Below are 20,551 nucleotides of genomic sequence, written 5' to 3' on the forward strand. Positions count from 1 at the left end.
CGCAGGCCAGATGGGTTATAGTGACGACAGACGCCAGTCTTCTGGGCTGGGGTGCAGTCTGGAATTCCCTGAAAGCTCAGGGTTTGTGGACTCGGGAGGAAGCTCTCCTACCGATAAATATTCTGGAATTAAGAGCGATATTCAATGCTCTCCAGGCATGGCCTCAGCTGGCTTCGGCCAGATTCATCAGGTTTCAGTCGGACAACATCAGGACTGTGGCTTATATCAATCATCAGGGTGGAACAAAGAGTTCCTTAGCGATGATAGAGGTCTCAAGGATAATCCAATGGGCAGAGGCTCACTCTTGCCATCTGTCAGCGATCTATATCCCAGGTGTGGAGAACTGGGAAGCAGATTTTCTAAGTTGTCAGACTTTTCATCCGGGGGAGTGGGAACTCCATCCAGAGGTGTTTGCTCAGCTGGTTCGGCTATGGGGCTGGGGCACACCAGAGTTGGATCTGATGGCGTCTCATCAGAACGCCAAACTTCCTCGTTACGGCTCCAGGTCAAGGGATCCTCAGGCTGTACTGATAGATGCTCTAGCAGTACCCTGGTCGTTCAACCTGGCTTATGTGTTTTCACCTTTCCCTCTCCTTCCGTGTCTGATTGCCAGAATCAAACAGGAGAGAGCATCAGTGATTTTGATGGCGCCTGCGTGGCCACGCAGGACTTGGTATGCAGACCTGGTGGACATGTCATCCCTTCCACCATGGTCTCTGCCATTGAGACAGGACCTTCTGATTCAAGGATCATTCAAGCATCCATATCTAATTTCTCTGCAACTGACTGCTTGGAGATTGAACGCTTGATTCTATCAAAGCGGGGTTTCTCCGAGTCAGTCATAAATACCTTGATTCAGGCTCGAAAGCCTGTTACCAGGAAAATTTATCATAAGATATGGCGTAAATATCTTTTTTGGTGCGAATCCAAAGGCTTCTCCTGGAGTAAAATCAGGATTCCTAGGATTTTGTCTTTTCTCCAAGAGGGATTGGAGAAAGGATTATCAGCTAGTTCCCTAAAGGGACAGATATCTGCTCTGTCTATTTTGTTGCACAAGCGTCTGGCAGATGTTCGGGCTTTTTGTCAGGCTTTAGTTAGAATTAAGCCTGTGTTTAAACCTATTGCTCTGCCATGGAGTCTAAATTTAGTTCTTAGAGTTCTTCAGGGGGTTCCGGTTGAACCCATGCATTCCATAGATATTAAGCTTTTATCTTGGAAAGTTTTGTTCCTAGTTGCTATCTCTTCAGATCGAAGAGTTTCTGAACTATCTGCATTACAATGTGACTCTCCTTATCTTGTGTTCCATGCTGATAAGGTGGTTTTGCGTACCAAGCCTGGGTTCCTACCTAAGGTTGTTACTAACAGGAATATCAATCAAGAAATTGTTGTTCCTTCTCTGTGTCCTAATCCTTCTTGTAAGAAGAAACGTCTGTTGCACAACTTGGACGTGGTTCGTGCTTTGAAATTTTATTTGCAGGCAACCAAAGCTTTTCGTCAAACATCTTCTTTGTTTGTCTATTCTGGAAAGCGTAGGGGTCAAAAGGCTACGGCGACTTCTCTTTCCTTTTGGCTGAAAAGCATCATCCGTTTGGCTTATGAGACTGCTGGACAGCAGCCTCCTGAAAGGATTACAGCTCATTCTACTAGAGCGGTAGCTTCCACATGGACTTTTAAAAATGAGGCTTCTGTTGAACAGATTTGTAAGGCTGCGACTAGGTCGTCGCTTCATACCTTTTCAAAATGTTATAAATTTGATACTTTTACTTCTTCAGAGGCTATTTTTGGGAGAAAGGTTTTGCAAGCAGTGGTGCCTTCCGTTTAGGTTCCTGTCTTGTCCCTCCCTTCATCCGTGTCCTAAAGCTTTGGTATTGGTATCCCAGAAGTTAGGATGAATCCGTGGATCTCGGTACATCATGCAAAAGAAAACAAAATTTATGCTTACCTGATAAATTTCTTTCTTTTGCGATGTACCGAGTCCACGGCCCGCCCTGTCTATTCAAGACAGATAGTATTTTTTTTATGTAAACTTCAGTCACCTCTGCACCTTATAGTTTCTCCTTTTCTTCCTTGACCTTCGGTCGAATGACTGGGGGGTGGAGTTAAGGGGGGAGCTATATAGACAGCTCTGCTTTGGTGCTCTCTTTGCTACTTCCTGTCAGGAAGGACAATATCCCACAAGTTAGGATGGACCGTGGACTCTGTACATCGCAAAAGAAAGAAATTTATCAGGTAAGTATAAATTTTGTTTTTAGCTATTCCTTTTAAGGGTAAGACCCTATTCGGGCCTGAACTAAAGGAGATCATTTCCGACATTACTGGAGGTAAAGGTCATGCCCTTCCTCAGGACAAGACGGTTAAAATGAGGGCCAAACAGAATAATTTTCGTTCCTTTCGAAACTTTAAAGGTGGACCTTCTACTCTGCTACTAAGCAGGAGGGGAATTTTGCACAATCCAAGTCAGTCTGGAGACCTATCCAGACCTGGAATAAAGGTAAACAGGCCAAGAAGCCCGCTGCTGCTACCAAGACAGCATGAAGGGGCAGCCCCCGATCCGGGTTCGGATCTAGTAGGGGGCAGACTTTCTCTCTTCGTTCAGGCTTGGGCAAGAGATGTTCAGGATCCTTGGGCATTAGATACGTGACCCAGAATTCAAGGAATCTCTCTGAAGAGGGAGATTTCATCTTTCACGTTTGTCTGTAGACCAGACAAAAAGAGAGGCGTTCTTACGCTGTGTAGAAGACCTATATACCATGGGTGTAATCTGCCCAGTTCCAAAACTAGAACAGGGGCAGGGGTTTTACTCAAATCTGTTTGTGGTTCCCAAAAATGAGGGAACCTTCAGACCGATTTTAGATCTCAAATATCTAAACAAATTTCTCAGAGTCCCATCGTTCAAGATGGAGACCATACGAACAATTTTACCAATGATCCAGGAGGGTCAATATATGACCACCGTGTATTTGAAGGATGCGTATCTTCACATTCCTATCCACAAAGATCATCACCAGTTTCTCAGGTTCGCCTTCCTGGACAAACATTACCAGTTTGTGGCCCTCCCTTTCGGGTTGGCCACAGCTCCCAGAATCTTCACAAAGGTGCTAGGGTCCCTTCTGGCGGTTCTAAGTGGGCATAGCAGTGGCGCCCTATCTGGACGATATTTTGATTCAGACGTCAACTTACCATCTAGCCAAATTCACACGGACATCGTGTTGGCTTTTCTACGAACTCACGGGTGGAAGGTGTACATACAAAGGAGTTCACTAGTTCAACTGACAAGAGTTGCATTCCTAGGAACTCTGATAGACTCGTTAGACATGAAAAATTTTCTGACGGAGGTCAGAAAGTCAAAGCTCCTAACTACTTGCCGAGCACTTCATTCCATTCCTCGGCCATCAGTGGCGCAGTGTATGGAGGTCATTGGGTTAGCGGCAATGGACATAGTTCCGTTTGCTCGCTTACATCTCAAACCACTGCAGCTGTGCATGCTCAGACAGTGGAATGGGGATTATGCGGATTTATCTCCTCGGATAAATCTGGATCTAGAGACCAGAGACTCTCTTCTTTGGTGGTTGTCACAGGATCATCTGTCCCAGGGAATGTGCTTCCGCAGGCCAGCATTGGTCATAGTGAAGACGGACGCCAGCCTCTTGGGCTGGGGTGCACTCTGGAATTCCCTGAAGGTTCAGGGTGTTTGGACTCAGGAGGAGTCCCTACTACCAATAAATATTCTGGAACTGAGCGCAATATTCAATGCGCTTCAAGCGTGGCCTCAGTTGGCCTTGGCCAAATTCATAAGATTCCAGTCGGACAATATCACGACTGTAGCATATATCAATCATCAAGGGGGAACAAAGAGTTCTCTAGTCATGATAGAGGTTTCCAAGATAATTCGATGGGCAGAGACGCACTCTTGCCATCTTTCAGCAATCTACATCCCAGGAGTGGATGTTTTCATCCGGGGGAGTGGGAGCTCCATCCGGAGGTGTTTGCAACATTGATTTGTCAATGGGGCACACCGGAATTGGATCTGATGGCATCTCGTCAGAATGCCAAACTTCCTTGTTACGGATCCAGATCAAGGGATCCCCAAGCAGTACTGATAGATGCTCTAGCAGTACCTTGGTCGTTCAACCTGGCTTATGTGTTTCCTCCCTTTCCTCTCCTGCCTCGTCTGATTGCCAGAATCAAATAGCAGAGGGCTTTGATTATCTTGATAGCGCCTGCGTGGCCACGCAGGACCTGGTATGTAGGTCTAGTGGAAATGTCATCTCTGCCACCATGGAAACTGCCACTGAGACAGGACCTTCTCATTCAATGTCCGTTCCAACATCCAAATCTAATTTCTCTGCAGCTGACTGCCTGGAGATTGAACGCTTGATTTTATCTAAGCGGGGATTCTCTGAGTCGGTTATTGATACTTTGATTCAGGCTCGGAAGGCTGTCACTAGGAAAATTTACCATAAGATATGGCGTAAATATCTTTATTGGTGCGAATCCAAGGGCTACTCATGGAGTAGGGTTAGGATTCCTAGGATTTTGTCCTTTCTCCAAGAAGGATTGGAGAAGGGATTATTGGCTAGTTCCTTAAAGGGACAAATTTCTGCTTTGTCAATTTTACTACACAAGCGTCTGGCAGATGTCCCAGACGTTCAGTCTTTTTGTCAGGGTTTAGTCAGAATCAAGCCTGTGTTTAACCCCTTAACGACACATGTCGTACAGGGTACGTCGCACACAACCTGGTCTTTAAAGACCAGCGACGTACCCTGTACGACATCAGGGTTTAAAGCGGCTGGAAGCGATCCTGATCGCTTCCAGCCGCTTTCAAGGTATTGCTGTGATGCCTCGACATTGAGGCATCACTGCAATACCTTTTTTCCAAAACCGATGCAGAGAGAGCCACTCTGTGGCCCTCTCTGCACCGGTAGCGATGGGCCCGATCGTTGGTGGGTGGGAGCAGCTGCAGGGAGGCGGGTGGGCGGCCCATCGCTACCCGGCATCCGGTTCCTGAATGTGCAATGTGCACGCCGGGTGCCGGGAGCGTGCGGGGGCCTGCAGGGAGGTGGGAAATAATTTTTAAAAGGATCTGGGAGGGGGAGAGGGAGGAGGGTATTAGGGGGGGCAGCTACACTACAGCAAAAATTTAATTACATACAAACAGATATATATATATATTTTTTTTACATTCATAAAAAAAAAAAAAGCCTTTTATTTTAGTACTGGCAGAGTTTCTGCCAGTACTTAAGATGGCGGGGACAATTGTGGGGTGGGGGAGGGAAGGAGAGATGTTTGGGAGGGATCAGGGCGTGGGATCTCTCAGGTGGGAGGCTGATCTCTACACTAAAGCTAAAATTAACCCTGCAAGCTCCCTACAAGCTATCTAATTAACCCCTGCACTGCTGGGCATAATACACGTGTGATGCGCAGCAGCATTTAGCAGCCTTCTAATTACCAAAAAGCAACACAAAAGCCATAAATGTCTGCTATTTCTGAACAAAGGGGATCCCAGAGAAGCATTTACAATCATTTATGCCATAATTGCACAAGTTGTTTGTAAATAATTTCAGTGAGAAACCTAAAAAATTTTTTCTTTCATGTAATTAACAAGAGTCCATGAGCTAGTGACGTATGGGATATACATTCCTACCAGGAGGGGCAAAGTTTCCCAAACCTTAAAATGCCTATAAATACACCCCTCACCACACCCACAAATCAGTTTTACAAACTTTGCCTCCAAGGGAGGTGGTGAAGTAAGTTTGTGCTAGATTCTACGTTGATATGCGCTCCGCAGCAAGTTGGAGCCCGGTTTTCCTCTCAGCGTGCAGTGAATGTCAGAGGGATGTGAGGAGAGTATTGCCTATTTGAATGCAGTGATCTCCTTCTACGGGGTCTATTTCATAGGTTCTCTGTTATCGGTCGTAGAGATTCATCTCTTACCTCCCTTTTCAGATCGACGATATACTCTTATATATACCATTACCTCTGCTGATTCTCGTTTCAGTACTGGTTTGGCTTTCTACAAACATGTAGATGAGTGTCCTGGGGTAAGTAAGTCTTATTTTCTGTGACACTCTAAGCTATGGTTGGGCACTTTATTTATAAAGTTCTAAATATATGTATTCAAACATTTATTTGCCTTGACTCAGAATGTTCAACTTTCCTTATTTCCAGACAGTCAGTTTCATATTTGGGATTATGCTTTAATTATCATATTTTTCTTACCTCAAAAATTTGACTTTTTTCCCTGTGGGCTGTTAGGCTCGCGGGGGCTGAAAATGCTTCATTTTATTGCGTCATTCTTGGCGCGGACTTTTTTGGCGCAAAAATTCATTTCCGTTTCCGGCGTCATACGTGTCGCCGGAAGTTGCGTCATTTTTTTGACGTTATTTTGCGCCAAAAATGTCGGCGTTCCGGATGTGGCGTCATTTTTGGCGCCAAAAGCATTTAGGCGCCAAATAATGTGGGCGTCTTATTTGGCGCCAAAAAATATGGGCGTCGCTTTTGTCTCCACATTATTTCAGTCTCATTTTTCATTTGCTTCTGGTTGCTAGAAGCTTGATGTTTGGCATTTTTTTCCCATTCCTGAAACTGTCTTATAAGGAATTTGATCTATTTTGCTTTATATGTTGTTTTTTCTCTTACATATTGCAAGATGTCTCACGTTGCATCTGAGCCAGAAGATACTACAGGAAAACCTCTGCCTGCTGGATCTACCAAAGCTAAGTGTATCTGCTGTAAACTTTTGGTAGCTATTCCTCCAGCTGTTGTTTGTATTAAATGTCATGACAAACTTGTTAATGCAGATAATATTTCCTTTAGTGATGTACCATTGCCTGTTGCAGTTCCCTCAACATCTAAGGTGCAGAATGTTCCTGATAACATAAGAGATTTTGTTTCTGAATCCATAAAGAAGGCTTTGTCTGTTATTTCTCCTTCTAGTAAACGTAAAAAGTCTTTTAAATCTTCTCTCTCTACAGATGAATTTTTAAATGAACACCATCATTCTGATTCTTTGGACTCTTCTGGTTCAGAGGATTCTGTCTCAGAGATTGATGCTGATAAATCTTCATATTTATTTAAGATGGAATTTATTCGCTCTTTACTTAAAGAAGTACTAATTGCTTTAGAAATAGAGGATTCTAGTCCTCTTGATACTAATTCTATACGTTTGGATAAGGTTTTTAAAGCTCCTGCGGTTATTCCAGAAGTCTTTCCTGTTCCTAATGCTATTTCTGCAGTAATTGCTAAGGAATGGGATAGATTGGGTAATTCATTTACTCCTTCTAAACGTTTTAAGCAATTATATCCTGTTCCGCCTGACAGATTAGAATTTTGGGACAAAATCCCTAAAGTTGATGGGGCTATTTCTACCCTTGCTAAACGTACTACCATTCCTACATCAGATGGTACCTCGTTTAAGGATCCTTTAGATAGAAAAATTGAATCTTTTCTAAGAAAAGCTTATCTATGTTCAGGTAATCTTCTTAGACCTGCTATATCATTGGCTGATGTTGCTGCAGCTTCAACTTTTTGGTTGGAAACTCTAGCGCAACAAGTAACAAATCGTGATTCTCATGATATTATTATTCTTCTCCAGCATGCTAATAATTTCATCTGTGATGCCATTTTTGATATTATTAGAGTTGATGTTAGATTTATGTCTCTGGCTATCTTAGCCAGAAGAGCTTTATGGCTTAAGACTTGGAATGCTGATATGGCTTCTAAATCAACTCTACTTTCCATTTCTTTCCAGGGAAACAAATTATTTGGTTCTCAGTTGGATTCTATTATTTCAACTGTTACTGGTGGGAAAGGAACTTTTTTACCACAGGATAAAAAGTCTAAAGGTAAAAACAGGGCTAACAATCGTTTTCGTTCCTTTCGTTTCAACAAAGAACAAAAGCCTGATCCTTCGTCCTCAGGAGCAGTTTCAGTTTGGAAACCATCCCCAGTCTGGAATAAATCCAAGCCTGCTAGAAAGGCAAAGCCTGCTTCTAAGTTCACATGAAGGTACGGCCCTCATTCCAGTTCAGCTGGTAGGGGGCAGGTTACGTTTTTTCAAAGAAATTTGGATCAGTTCTGTTCACAATCTTTGGATTCAGAACATTGTTTCAGAAGGGTACAGAATTGGTTTCAAGATGAGACCTCCTGCAAAGAGATTTTTTCTTTCCCATGTCCCAGTAAATCCAGTGAAAGCTCAAGCATTTCTGAATTGTGTTTCAGATCTAGAGTTGGCTGGAGTAATTATGCCAGTTCCAGTTCCGGAACAGGGGATGGGGTTTTATTCAAATCTCTTCATTGTACCAAAGAAGGAGAATTCCTTCAGACCAGTTCTGGATCTAAAATTATTGAATCGTTATGTAAGGATACCAACGTTCAAGATGGTAACTGTAAGGACTATATTGCCTTTTGTTCAGCAAGGGAATTATATGTCCACAATAGATTTACAGGATGCATATCTGCATATTCCGATTCATCCAGATCATTATCAGTTCCTGAGATTCTCTTTTCTAGACAAGCATTACCAATTTGTGGCTCTACCGTTTGGCCTTGCTACAGCTCCAAGAATTTTCACAAAGATTCTCGGTGCCCTTCTGTCTGTAATCAGAGAACAGGGTATTGTGGTATTTCCTTATTTGGACGATATCTTGGTACTTGCTCCGTCTTTACATTTAGCAGAGTCTCATACGAATCGACTTGTGTTGTTTCTTCAAGATCATGGTTGGAGGATCAATTTACCAAAAAGTTCTTTGATTCCTCAAACAAGGGTAACCTTTCTGGGTTTCCAGATAGATTCAGTGTCCATGACTTTGTCTTTAACAGACAAGAGACGTCTAAAATTGATTACAGCCTGTCGAAACCTTCAGTCTCAATCATTCCCTTCGGTAGCCTTATGCATGGAAATTCTAGGTCTTATGACTGCTGCATCGGACGCGATCCCCTTTGCTCGTTTTCACATGCGACCTCTTCAGCTCTGTATGCTGAACCAATGGTGCAGGGATTACACGAAGATATATCAATTAATATCTTTAAAACCGATTGTTCGGCACTCTCTGACGTGGTGGACAGATCACCATCGTTTAATTCAGGGGGCTTCTTTTGTTCTTCCGACCTGGACTGTAATTTCAACAGATGCAAGTCTCACAGGTTGGGGAGCTGTGTGGGGATCTCTGACGGCACAAGGAGTTTGGGAATCTCAGGAGGTGAGATTACCGATCAATATCTTGGAACTCCGTGCAGTTTTCAGAGCTCTTCAGTTTTGGCCTCTTCTGAAGAGAGAATCGTTCATTTGTTTTCAGACAGACAATGTCACAACTGTGGCATACATCAATCATCAAGGAGGGACTCACAGTCCTCTGGCTATGAAAGAAGTATCTCGAATTTTGGTTTGGGCGGAATCCAGCTCCTGTCTAATCTCTGCGGTTCATATCCCAGGTGTAGACAATTGGGAAGCGGATTATCTCAGTCGCCAAACGTTGCATCCGGGCGAATGGTCTCTTCACCCAGAGGTATTTCTTCAGATTGTTCAAATGTGGGGGCTCCCAGAGATAGATCTGATGGCCTCTCATCTAAACAAGAAACTTTCCAGGTATCTGTCCAGATCCCGGGATCCTCAGGCGGAGGCAGTGGATGCATTATCACTTCCTTGGAAGTATCATCCTGCCTATATCTTTCCGCCTCTAGTTCTTCTTCCAAGAGTAATCTCCAAGATTCTGAGGGAATGCTCGTTTGTTCTGCTAATAGCTCCGGCATGGCCTCACAGGTTTTGGTATGCGGATCTTGTCCGGATGGCATCTTGCCAACCATGGACTCTTCCGTTAAGACCAGACCTTCTGTCTCAAGGTCCTTTTTTCCATCCGGATCTGAAATCCTTAAATTTAAAGGTATGGAGATTGAACGCTTGATTCTTGGTCATAGAGGTTTCTCTGACTCCGTGATTAATACTATGTTACAGGCTCGTAAATCTGTATCTCGAGAGATATATTATAGAGTCTGGAAGACTTATATTTCTTGGTGTCTTTCTCATCATTTTTCTTGGCATTCTTTTAGAATACCGAGAATTTTACAGTTTCTTCAGGATGGTTTAGATAAGGGTTTGTCCGCGAGTTCTTTGAAAGGACAAATCTCCGCTCTTTCTGTTCTTTTTCACAGAAAGATTGCTATTCTTCCTGATATTCATTGTTTTGTACAAGCTTTGGTTCGTATAAAACCTGTCATTAAGTCAATTTCTCCTCCATGGAGTTTGAATTTGGTTTTGGGAGCTCTTCAAGCTCCTCCGTTTGAACCTATGCATTCATTGGACATTAAATTACTTTCTTGGAAAGTTTTGTTCCTTTTGGCCATCTCTTCTGCTAGAAGAGTTTCTGAATTATCTGCTCTTTCGTGTGAGTCTCCTTTTCTGATTTTTCATCAGGATAAGGCGGTGTTGCGAACTTCTTTTGAATTTTTACCTAAAGTTGTGAATTCCAACAACATTAGTAGAGAAATTGTGGTTCCTTCATTATGTCCTAATCCTAAGAATTCTAAGGAGAAATCATTGCATTCTTTGGATGTTGTTAGAGCTTTGAAATATTATGTTGAAGCTACGAAATCTTTCCGTAAGACTTCTAGTCTATTTGTTATCTTTTCCGGTTCTAGGAAAGGCCAGAAAGCTTCTGCCATTTCTTTGGCATCTTGGTTGAAATCTTTAATTCATCTTGCCTATGTTGAGTCGGGTAAAATTCCGCCTCAAAGAATTACAGCTCATTCTACTAGGTCAGTTTCTACTTCCTGGGCGTTTAGGAATGAAGCTTCGGTTGACCAGATCTGCAAAGCAGCAACTTGGTCCTCTTTGCATACTTTTACTAAATTCTACCATTTTGATGTATTTTCTTCTTCTGAAGCAGTTTTTGGTAGAAAAGTTCTTCAGGCAGCGGTTTCAGTTTGAATCTTCTGCTTATGTTTTTTGTTAAACTTTATTTTGGGTGTGGATTATTTTCAGCAGGAATTGGCTGTCTTTATTTTATCCCTCCCTCTCTAGTGACTCTTGTGTGGAAAGATCCACATCTTGGGTAGTCATTATCCCATACGTCACTAGCTCATGGACTCTTGTTAATTACATGAAAGAAAACATAATTTATGTAAGAACTTACCTGATAAATTCATTTCTTTCATATTAACAAGAGTCCATGAGGCCCACCCTTTTTTGTGGTGGTTATGATTTTTTTGTATAAAGCACAATTATTCCAATTCCTTATTTTATATGCTTCGCACTTTTTTTCTTATCACCCCACTTCTTGGCTATTCGTTAAACTGATTTGTGGGTGTGGTGAGGGGTGTATTTATAGGCATTTTAAGGTTTGGGAAACTTTGCCCCTCCTGGTAGGAATGTATATCCCATACGTCACTAGCTCATGGACTCTTGTTAATATGAAAGAAATGAATTTATCAGGTAAGTTCTTACATAAATTATGTTTTTTATTTGATCGCATTTGGCGGTGACATGGTGGCATGAAATATACCAAGATGGGCCTAGATCAATACTTGGGGTTGTCTACTACACTACACTAAAGCTAAAATTAACCCTAGAAGCTCCCTACATGCTCCCTAATTAACCCCTTCACTGCTGGGCATAATACATGTGTGGTGCGCAGTGGCATTTAGCGGCCTTTTAATTACCAAAAAGCAATGCCAAAGCCATATATGTCTGCTATTTATGAACAAAGGGGATCCCAGAGAAGCGTTTTCAACCATTTATGCCATAATTGCACAAGTTGTTTGCAAATAATTTCAGTGAGAAACCTAAAGTTTGTGAAAAAAATTATGAAAAAGTGAATTTTTTCTTTATTTGATCTCATTTGGCGGTGAAATGGTGGCATGAAATATACCAAAATGGGCCTAGATCATTACTTTGGGATGTCTTCTAAAAAAATATATATACATGTCAAGGGATATTCAGGGATTCCTGAAAAATATCAGTGTCCCAATGTAACTAGTGCTAATTTTGAAAAAAAAGTGGTTTGGAAATAGCAAAGTGCTACTTGTACTTATTGCCCTATAACTTGCGAAAAACGCAAATATTGGGTATTTCTAAACTCAGGACAAAATTTAGAAACTATTTAGCATGGGTGTTTTTTGGTGGTTGTAGATGTGTAACAGATTTTGGGGGTCAAAGTTAGAAAAAGTGTGTTTTTTTCCATTTTTTCCTCATATTTTATAATTTTTTTTATAGTAAATTATAAGATATGATGAAAATAATGGTATCTTTAGAAAGTCCATTTAATGGCGAGAAAAACGGTATATAATATGTGTGGGTACATTAAATGAGTAAGAGGAAAATTACAGCTAAACACAAACACCGCAGAAATGTAAAAATAGCCCTGGTCCTTAAGGGAAAGAAATTGAAAAATGGCCTTGTCCTTAAGGGGTTAAACCTGTTGCTCCGCCATGGAGTTTGAATTTAGTGCTAAATGTTCTTCAAGGGGTTCCGTTTGAACCTATGCATTCCATAGATATTAAGCTTTTATCTTGGAAAGTTTTGTTTTTAGTTGCTATCTCTTTTGCTTGAAGAGTTTCTGAGCTTTCTGCATTACAATGCGACTCGCCTTATCTTATATTCCATTCTGATAAGGTGGTTTTGCGTACTAAGCCTGGATTCCTTCCTAAGGTTTTTTTCTAATAAGAATATTAATCAGGAAATTGTTGTTCCTTCTCTATGTCCTAATCCTCCTTCTAAGAAGGAGCGTCTGTTGCATAATCTGGACGTGGTTCGCGCCTTGAAGTTTTACTTACAAGCGACCAAGGCTTTCCGTCAAAACATCTTCTCTATTTGTTGTTTATTCTGGAAAGCGTAGGGGTCAAAAAGCTACGGCTACCTCTCTTTCTTTTTGGCTGAAAAGCATCATCAGTTTGGCATACGAGACTGCTGGACAGCAGCCTCCTGAAAAGATTACAGCTCATTCTACTAGAGCGGTGGCTTCCACATGGGCTTTTAAAAATGATGCTTCTGTTGAACAGATTTGTAAGGCTGTGACTTGGTCCTCCCTTCATACCTTTTCCAAATTTTACAAATTTGATACTTTTGCTTCTTCTGAGGTTGTTTTTGGGAGAAATGTTCTTCAAGCAGTGGTGCCTTCTGTTTAGGTATCTGTCTTGTCCCTCCCGTTCATCCGTGTCCTGTAGCTTTGGTATTGTATCCCACAAGTAAGGATGAATCCGTGGACTCGATGTATCTAGTAGAAGAAAAGGAAATTTATGCTTGCCTGATAAATTGTTTTCTTCTACGATACGAGTCCACGGCCCTCCCTGTCAATTTAAGACAGATTATGTTTTTTATTCAAAACTTCAGTCACCTCTGCACCTTTTAGCTTTTCTTTTCTCTTCCGATACCTTCGGTCGAATGACTGGGGGTGGAGAGAAGGGAGGAGCTATATATACAGCTCTGCTGTGGTGCTCTTTGCCACTTCCTGTTGGCAGGAGGATAATATCCCACAAGTAAGGATGAATCAGTGGACTAGTATCGTAGAAGAAATCAATTTATCAGGTAAGCATAAATTTCCTTTTTCCTGCTCCTCTCTTTGGCTTTTACTCCAACACCTCACCACTTGGCTATACGTTAAACTGAGGTATGGTGGGTGAGGTGGGTGGGGAATTTATATTATACCTTTTGAGGTTTGGGAAACTTTGTCTCCTCCTGGTAGGAATGTATATCCCATACGTAACAGCTCATGGACTCTTGCCACCATAAAAGAAATGAGTTTATCATGTAAGTTCTTACATAAATTGTGTTATTTCTATTAAATCACTTTTACTGTGTAGAACAGTAAAAATAGTGCTGGAGGGCTTCAAAATGTTTGTTATAGCTGCTATCCTAACACAACTAGCTCACTATCTAAAGAAAGTGCCAGCAAGCTCAGTTTACTATGTAATAAAAAAAAAGTAAATTAATCCAGAACCGAATGGTTGTGTGCATTTTCCCATTTTTATGATATGTGATTTAGAACACAGTATAACTGATTGTTGAACTAATTATAAATATTTCTCCAACATAGGTGTGTCCGGTCCACGGCGTCATCCTTACTTGTGGGATATTCTCTTCCCCAACAGGAAATGGCAAAGAGCCCAGCAAAGCTGGTCACATGATCCCTCCTAGGCTCCGCCTACCCCAGTCATTCTCTTTGCCGTTGTACAGGCAACATCTCCACGGAGATGGCTTAGAGTTTTTTAGTGTTTAACTGTAGTTTTTCATTATTCAATCAAGAGTTTGTTATTTTCAAATAGTGCTGGTACGTACTATTTACTCTGAAACAGAAAAGAGATGAAGAATTCTGTTTGTATGAGGAAAATGATTTTAGCAACCGTAACTAAAATCCATGGCTGTTCCACACAGGACTGTTGAGAGCATTAACTTCAGTTGGGGGAACAGTTTGCAGTCCTTGCTGCTTGAGGTATGACACATTCTAACAAGACGATGTAATGCTGGAAGCTGTCATTTTCCCTATGGGATCCGGTAAGCCATGTTTATTACGATTGTAAATAAGGGCTTCACAAGGGCTTATTTAGACTGTAGACATTTTTTGGGCTAAATCGATTGATATTAACACTTATTTAGCCTTGAGGAATCATTTATTCTGGGTATTTTGATATAATAATATCGGCAGGCACTGTTTTAGACACCTTATTCTTTAGGGGTTTTCCCAAAGCATAGGCAGAGTCTCATTTTCGCGCCGGTGTTGCGCACTTGTTTTTGAGAGGCATGGCATGCAGTCGCATGTGAGAGGAGCTCTGATACTTATAAAAGACTTCTGAAGGCATCATTTGGTATCGTATTCCCCTTGGGTTTGGTTGGGTCTCAGCAAAGCAGATACCAGGGACTGTAAAGGGGTTAAAGCTTAAAACGGCTCCGGTTCCGTTATTTTAAGGGTTAAAGCTTCCAAAATTGGTGTGCAATATTTTCAATATTTTTGAACAATTCCTTCATGTTTTTTTCGCAATTGCAGTAATAAAGTGTGTTCAGTTTAAAATTTAAAGTGACAGTAACGGTTTTATTTCAAAACGTTTTTTGTACTTTCTTATCAAGTTTATGCCTGTTTAACATGTCTGAACTACCAGATAGACTGTGTTCTGAATGTGGGGAAGCCAGAATTCCTATTCATTTAAATAAATGTGATTTATGTGATAATGACAATGATGCCCAAGATGATTCCTCAAGTGAGGGGAGTAAGCATGGTACTGCATCATTCCCTCCTCCGTCTACACGAGTCTTGCCCACTCAGGAGGCCCCTAGTACATCTAGCGCGCCAATACTCCTTACTATGCAACAATTAACGGCTGTAATGGATAATTCTGTCAAAAACATTTTAGCCAAAATGAACCCTTGTCAGCGTAAGCGTGGATGCTCTGTTTTAGTTACTGAAGAGCATGACGACGCTGATATTAATATCTCTGAAGGGCCCCTAACCCAATCTGAGGGGGCCAGGGAGGTTTTGTCTGAGGGAGAAATTACTGATTTACGGAATATTTCTCAGCAGGCTGAATCTGATGTGATTACTTTTAAATTTAAATTGGAACATCTCCGCATTTTGCTTAAGGAGGTATTATCCACTCTGGATGATTGTGAAAATTTGGTCATCCCAGAGAAACTATGTAAAATGGACAAGTTCCTAGAGGTGCCGGGGCTCCCAGAAGCTTTTCCTATACCCAAGCGGGTGGCGGACATTGTTAATAAAGAATGGGAAAGGCCCGGTATTCCTTTCGTCCCTCCCCCCATATTTAAAAAATTGTTTCCTATGGTCGACCCCAGAAAGGACTTATGGCAGTCAGTCCCCAAGGTCGAGGGAGCGGTTTCTACTCTAAACAAACGCACCACTATTCCCATAGAGGATAGTTGTGCTTTCAAAGATCCTATGGATAAAAAATTAGAAGGTTTGCTTAAAAAGATGTTTGTTCAGCAGGGTTACCTTCTACAACCCATTTCATGCATTGTCCCTGTCACTACAGCCGCATATTTCTGGTTTGATGAACTGATTAAGGTGCTCGATAGTGACTCTCCTCCTTATGAGGAGATTATGGACAGAGTCAATGCTCTCAAATTGGCTAATTCTTTCACTCTAGACGCCTCTTTGCAATTGGCTAAGTTAGCGGCTAAGAATTCTGGGTTTGCTATTGTGGCGCGCAGAGCGCTTTGGTTGAAATCTTGGTCGGCTGATGCGTCTTCCAAGAACAAGCTACTAAACATTCCTTTCAAGGGGAAAACGCTGTTTGGTCCTGACTTGAAAGAGATTATCTCTGATATCACTGGGGGTAAGGGCCATGCCCTTCCTCAGGATCGGCCTTTCAAGGCAAAAAATAGACCTAATTTTCGTCCCTTTCGTAAAAACGGACCAGCCCAAGGTGCTACGTCCTCTAAGCAAGAAGGTAATACTTCTCAGGCCAAGCCAGCTTGGAGACCAATGCAAGGCTGGAACAAGGGAAAGCAGGCAAAGAAACCTGCCACTGCTACCAAGACAGCATGAAATATCGGCCCCCGATCCGGGACCGGATCTGGTGGGGGGCAGACTCTCTCTCTTCGCTCAGGCTTGGGCAAGAGATGTTCTGGATCCCTGGGCGCTAGAAATAGTCTCCCAGGGTTATCTTCTGGAATTCAAGGGACTTCCCCCAAGGGGAAGGTTCCACAGGTCTCAGTTGTCTTCAGACCACATAAGAAGACAGGCGTTCTTACATTGCGTAGAAGACCTGTTAAAAATGGGAGTGATTCATCCTGTTCCATTGAGAGAACAAGGGATGGGGTTCTACTCCAATCTGTTCATAGTTCCCAAAAAAGAGGGAACATTCAGACCAATCCTAGATCTCAAGATCTTAAACAAATTTCTCAAGGTCCCATCTTTCAAGATGGAAACCATTCGAACTATCCTTCCTTCCATCCAGGAAGGTCAATTCATGACCACGGTGGATTTAAAGGATGCGTATCTACATATTCCTATCCACAAGGAACATCATCGGTTCCTAAGGTTTGCATTCCTGGACAAACATTACCAGTTCGTGGCGCTTCCTTTCGGATTAGCCACTGCTCCAAGGATTTTCACAAAGGTACTAGGGTCTCTTCTAGCTGTGCTAAGACCAAGGGGCATTGCAGTAGTACCTTACCTGGACGACATTCTGATTCAAGCGTCGTCCCTCCCTCGAGCAAAGGCTCACACGGACATCGTCCTGGCCTTTCTCAGATCGCACGGCTGGAAAGTGAACGTGGAAAAGAGTTCTCTATCCCCGTCAACAAGGGTTCCCTTCTTGGGAACAATTATAGACTCCTCAGAAATGAGGATTTTTCTAACAGAGGCCAGAAAGACAAAGCCTCTGGACGCTTGTCGAATACTTCATTCCGTCCCTCTTCCTTCCGTAGCTCAGTGCATGGAAGTGATCGGGTTGATGGTAGCGGCAATGGACATAGTTCCTTTTGCGCGCATTCATCTAAGACCATTACAACTGTGCATGCTCAGTCAGTGGAATGGGGACTATACAGACTTGTCTCCAAAGATACAAGTAAATCAGAGGACCAGAGACTCACTCCGTTGGTGGCTGTCCCTGGACAACCTGTCACGAGGGATGACATTCCACAGACCAGAGTGGGTCATTGTCACGACCGACGCCAGTCTGATGGGCTGGGGCGCGGTCTGGGGATCCCTGAAAGCTCAGGGTCTTTGGTCTCGGGAAGAATCTCTTCTACCGATAAATATTCTGGAACTGAGAGCGATATTCAATGCTCTCAAGGCTTGGCCTCAGCTAGCGAGGACCAAGTTCATACGGTTTCAATCAGACAACATGACGACTGTTGCGTACATCAACCATCAGGGGGGAACAAGGAGTTCCCTAGCGATGGAAGAAGTGACCAAGATCATTCTATGGGCGGAGTCTCACTCCTGCCACCTGTCTGCTATCCACATCCCGGGAGTGGAAAATTGGGAAGCGGATTTTCTGAGTCGTCAGACATTGCATCCGGGGGAGTGGGAACTCCATCCGGAAATCTTTGCCCAAGTCACTCAACTATGGGGCATTCCAGACATGGATCTGATGGCCTCTCGTCAGAACTTCAAAGTTCCTTGCTACGGGTCCAGATCCAGGGATCCCAAGGCGGCTCTAGTGGATGCACTAGTAGCACCTTGGACCTTCAAACTAGCTTATGTGTTCCCGCCGTTTCCTCTCATCCCCAGGCTGGTAGCCAGGATCAATCAGGAGAGGGCGTCGGTGATCTTGATAGCTCCTGCGTGGCCACGCAGGACTTGGTATGCAGATCTGGTGAATATGTCATCGGCTCCACCTTGGAAGCTACCTTTGAGACGAGACCTTCTTGTTCAGGGTCCGTTCGAACATCCGAATCTGGTTTCACTCCAGCTGACTGCTTGGAGATTGAACGCTTGATTTTATCGAAGCGAGGTTTCTCAGATTCTGTTATCGATACTCTTGTTCAGGCCAGAAAGCCTGTAACTAGAAAGATTTACCACAAAATTTGGAAAAAATATATCTGTTGGTGTGAATCTAAAGGATTCCCTTGGGACAAGGTTAAGATTCCTAGGATTCTATCCTTCCTTCAAGAAGGATTGGAAAAAGGATTATCGGCAAGTTCCCTGAAGGGACAGATTTCTGCCTTGTCGGTGTTACTTCACAAAAAACTGGCAGCTGTGCCAGATGTTCAAGCCTTTGTTCAGGCTCTGGTTAGAATCAAGCCTGTTTACAAACCTTTGACTCCTCCTTGGAGTCTCAATTTAGTTCTTTCAGTTCTTCAGGGGGTTCCGTTTGAACCCTTACATTCCGTTGATATTAAGTTATTATCTTGGAAAGTTTTGTTTTTAGTTGCAATTTCTTCTGCTAGAAGAGTTTCAGAATTATCTGCTCTGCAGTGTTCTCCTCCTTATCTGGTGTTCCATGCAGATAAGGTGGTTTTACGTACTAAACCTGGTTTTCTTCCAAAAGTTGTTTCTAACAAAAACATTAACCAGGAGATTATCGTACCTTCTCTGTGTCCGAAACCAGTTTCAAAGAAGGAACGCTTGTTGCACAATTTGGATGTTGTTCGCGCTCTAAAATTCTATTTAGATGCTACAAAGGATTTTAGACAAACATCTTCCCTGTTTGTTGTTTATTCAGGTAAAAGGAGAGGTCAAAAAGCAACTTCTACCTCTCTCTCTTTTTGGATTAAAAGCATCATCAGATTGGCTTACGAGACTGCCGGACGGCAGCCTCCCGAAAGAATCACAGCTCATTCCACTAGGGCTGTGGCTTCCACATGGGCCTTCAAGAACGAGGCTTCTGTTGATCAGATATGTAGGGCAGCGACTTGGTCTTCACTGCACACTTTTACCAAATTTTACAAGTTTGATACTTTTGCTTCTTCTGAGGCTATTTTTGGGAGAAAGGTTTTGCAAGCCGTGGTGCCTTCCATTTAGGTGACCTGATTTGCTCCCTCCCTTCATCCGTGTCCTAAAGCTTTGGTATTGGTTCCCACAAGTAAGGATGACGCCGTGGACCGGACACACCTATGTTGGAGAAAACAGAATTTATGTTTACCTGATAAATTTCTTTCTCCAACGGTGTGTCCGGTCCACGGCCCGCCCTGGTTTTTTAATCAGGTCTGATAATTTATTTTCTTTAACTACAGTCACCACGGTACCATATGGTTTCTCCTATGCTATTATTCCTCCTTAACGTCGGTCGAATGACTGGGGTAGGCGGAGCCTAGGAGGGATCATGTGACCAGCTTTGCTGGGCTCTTTGCCATTTCCTGTTGGGGAAGAGAATATCCCACAAGTAAGGATGACGCCGTGGACCGGACACACCGTTGGAGAAAGAAATTTATCAGGTAAACATAAATTCTGTTTTTACTCACATGACAAATTGATTTGGGGAACTACTTTGTGAACCTTCACATATTCACACACAGCATTTTCTTTTCTCAGGGTATGCTGTAGAAGTTCTGAAAGAGTGGACTGTTCTTGGCAAGAAAAAGGTAAAACACAGTACAGTAATGCATACTGAATCAACCTGCAACTTTATTATTAGATGGAAGTTTATATCTAATCCCCCCCCCCCCCATACACTATGTTTTACCTTACAATTGATGGCAGCATCCAAATGTACATATATAATTAATATGCTGTTTAATATGCTCTGATTTTGTGGTAAATTATAGCAGACTTTAAAGGGACAGTGTACTGTAAAATTGTGTTCTCCTAATGTGTTTCCAATGACTTGTTATACCAAAGTATAAAATGTATGAGAAATTGCTTCTTTAGGTTTATTTTTGTTTATAAAGTAGCTGGTTTTGTTCTTTTAAACCACGGCTTTAGCTTGCAAGGAAAGCAGATCTCCTTATTTTATCAGTTTCTTTGCATACATGCTTTTTTATATGATCTCTTTCTGTATACCAAAGCCCAGTACAATTAGAAATTAACATTTTATTACGTTTCTCTCCTACCTACCACTGGGAGTAAATTACTATGTTTTCACGGCTTTTTTTTTGCCTATACTTAAAGGGATGTGAAACGCCACATTTTTCTTTTATGATTCATGTAGAACATATCAT

The 20,551-nt window shown here is 42.4% G+C and overlaps 1 protein-coding gene across 1 annotated transcript in view; it reads left to right on the plus strand.

The window, feature by feature from the left end:
• The window catches only part of SPATS2 (spermatogenesis associated serine rich 2), a 941,596-nt gene that overhangs the window by 427,390 nt on the left and 493,655 nt on the right, over window positions 1-20,551 (plus strand). The window contains exon 5 of the mRNA XM_053705505.1: window positions 19,926-19,975. Within this exon, the coding sequence (XP_053561480.1) occupies window positions 19,926-19,975 (50 nt within the window). The remainder of the gene's footprint in view (window positions 1-19,925; window positions 19,976-20,551) is intronic.

This window comes from Bombina bombina, chromosome 3 (genome assembly GCF_027579735.1).
Source record: "Bombina bombina isolate aBomBom1 chromosome 3, aBomBom1.pri, whole genome shotgun sequence".
NCBI lineage: Eukaryota > Metazoa > Chordata > Amphibia > Anura > Bombinatoridae > Bombina > Bombina bombina.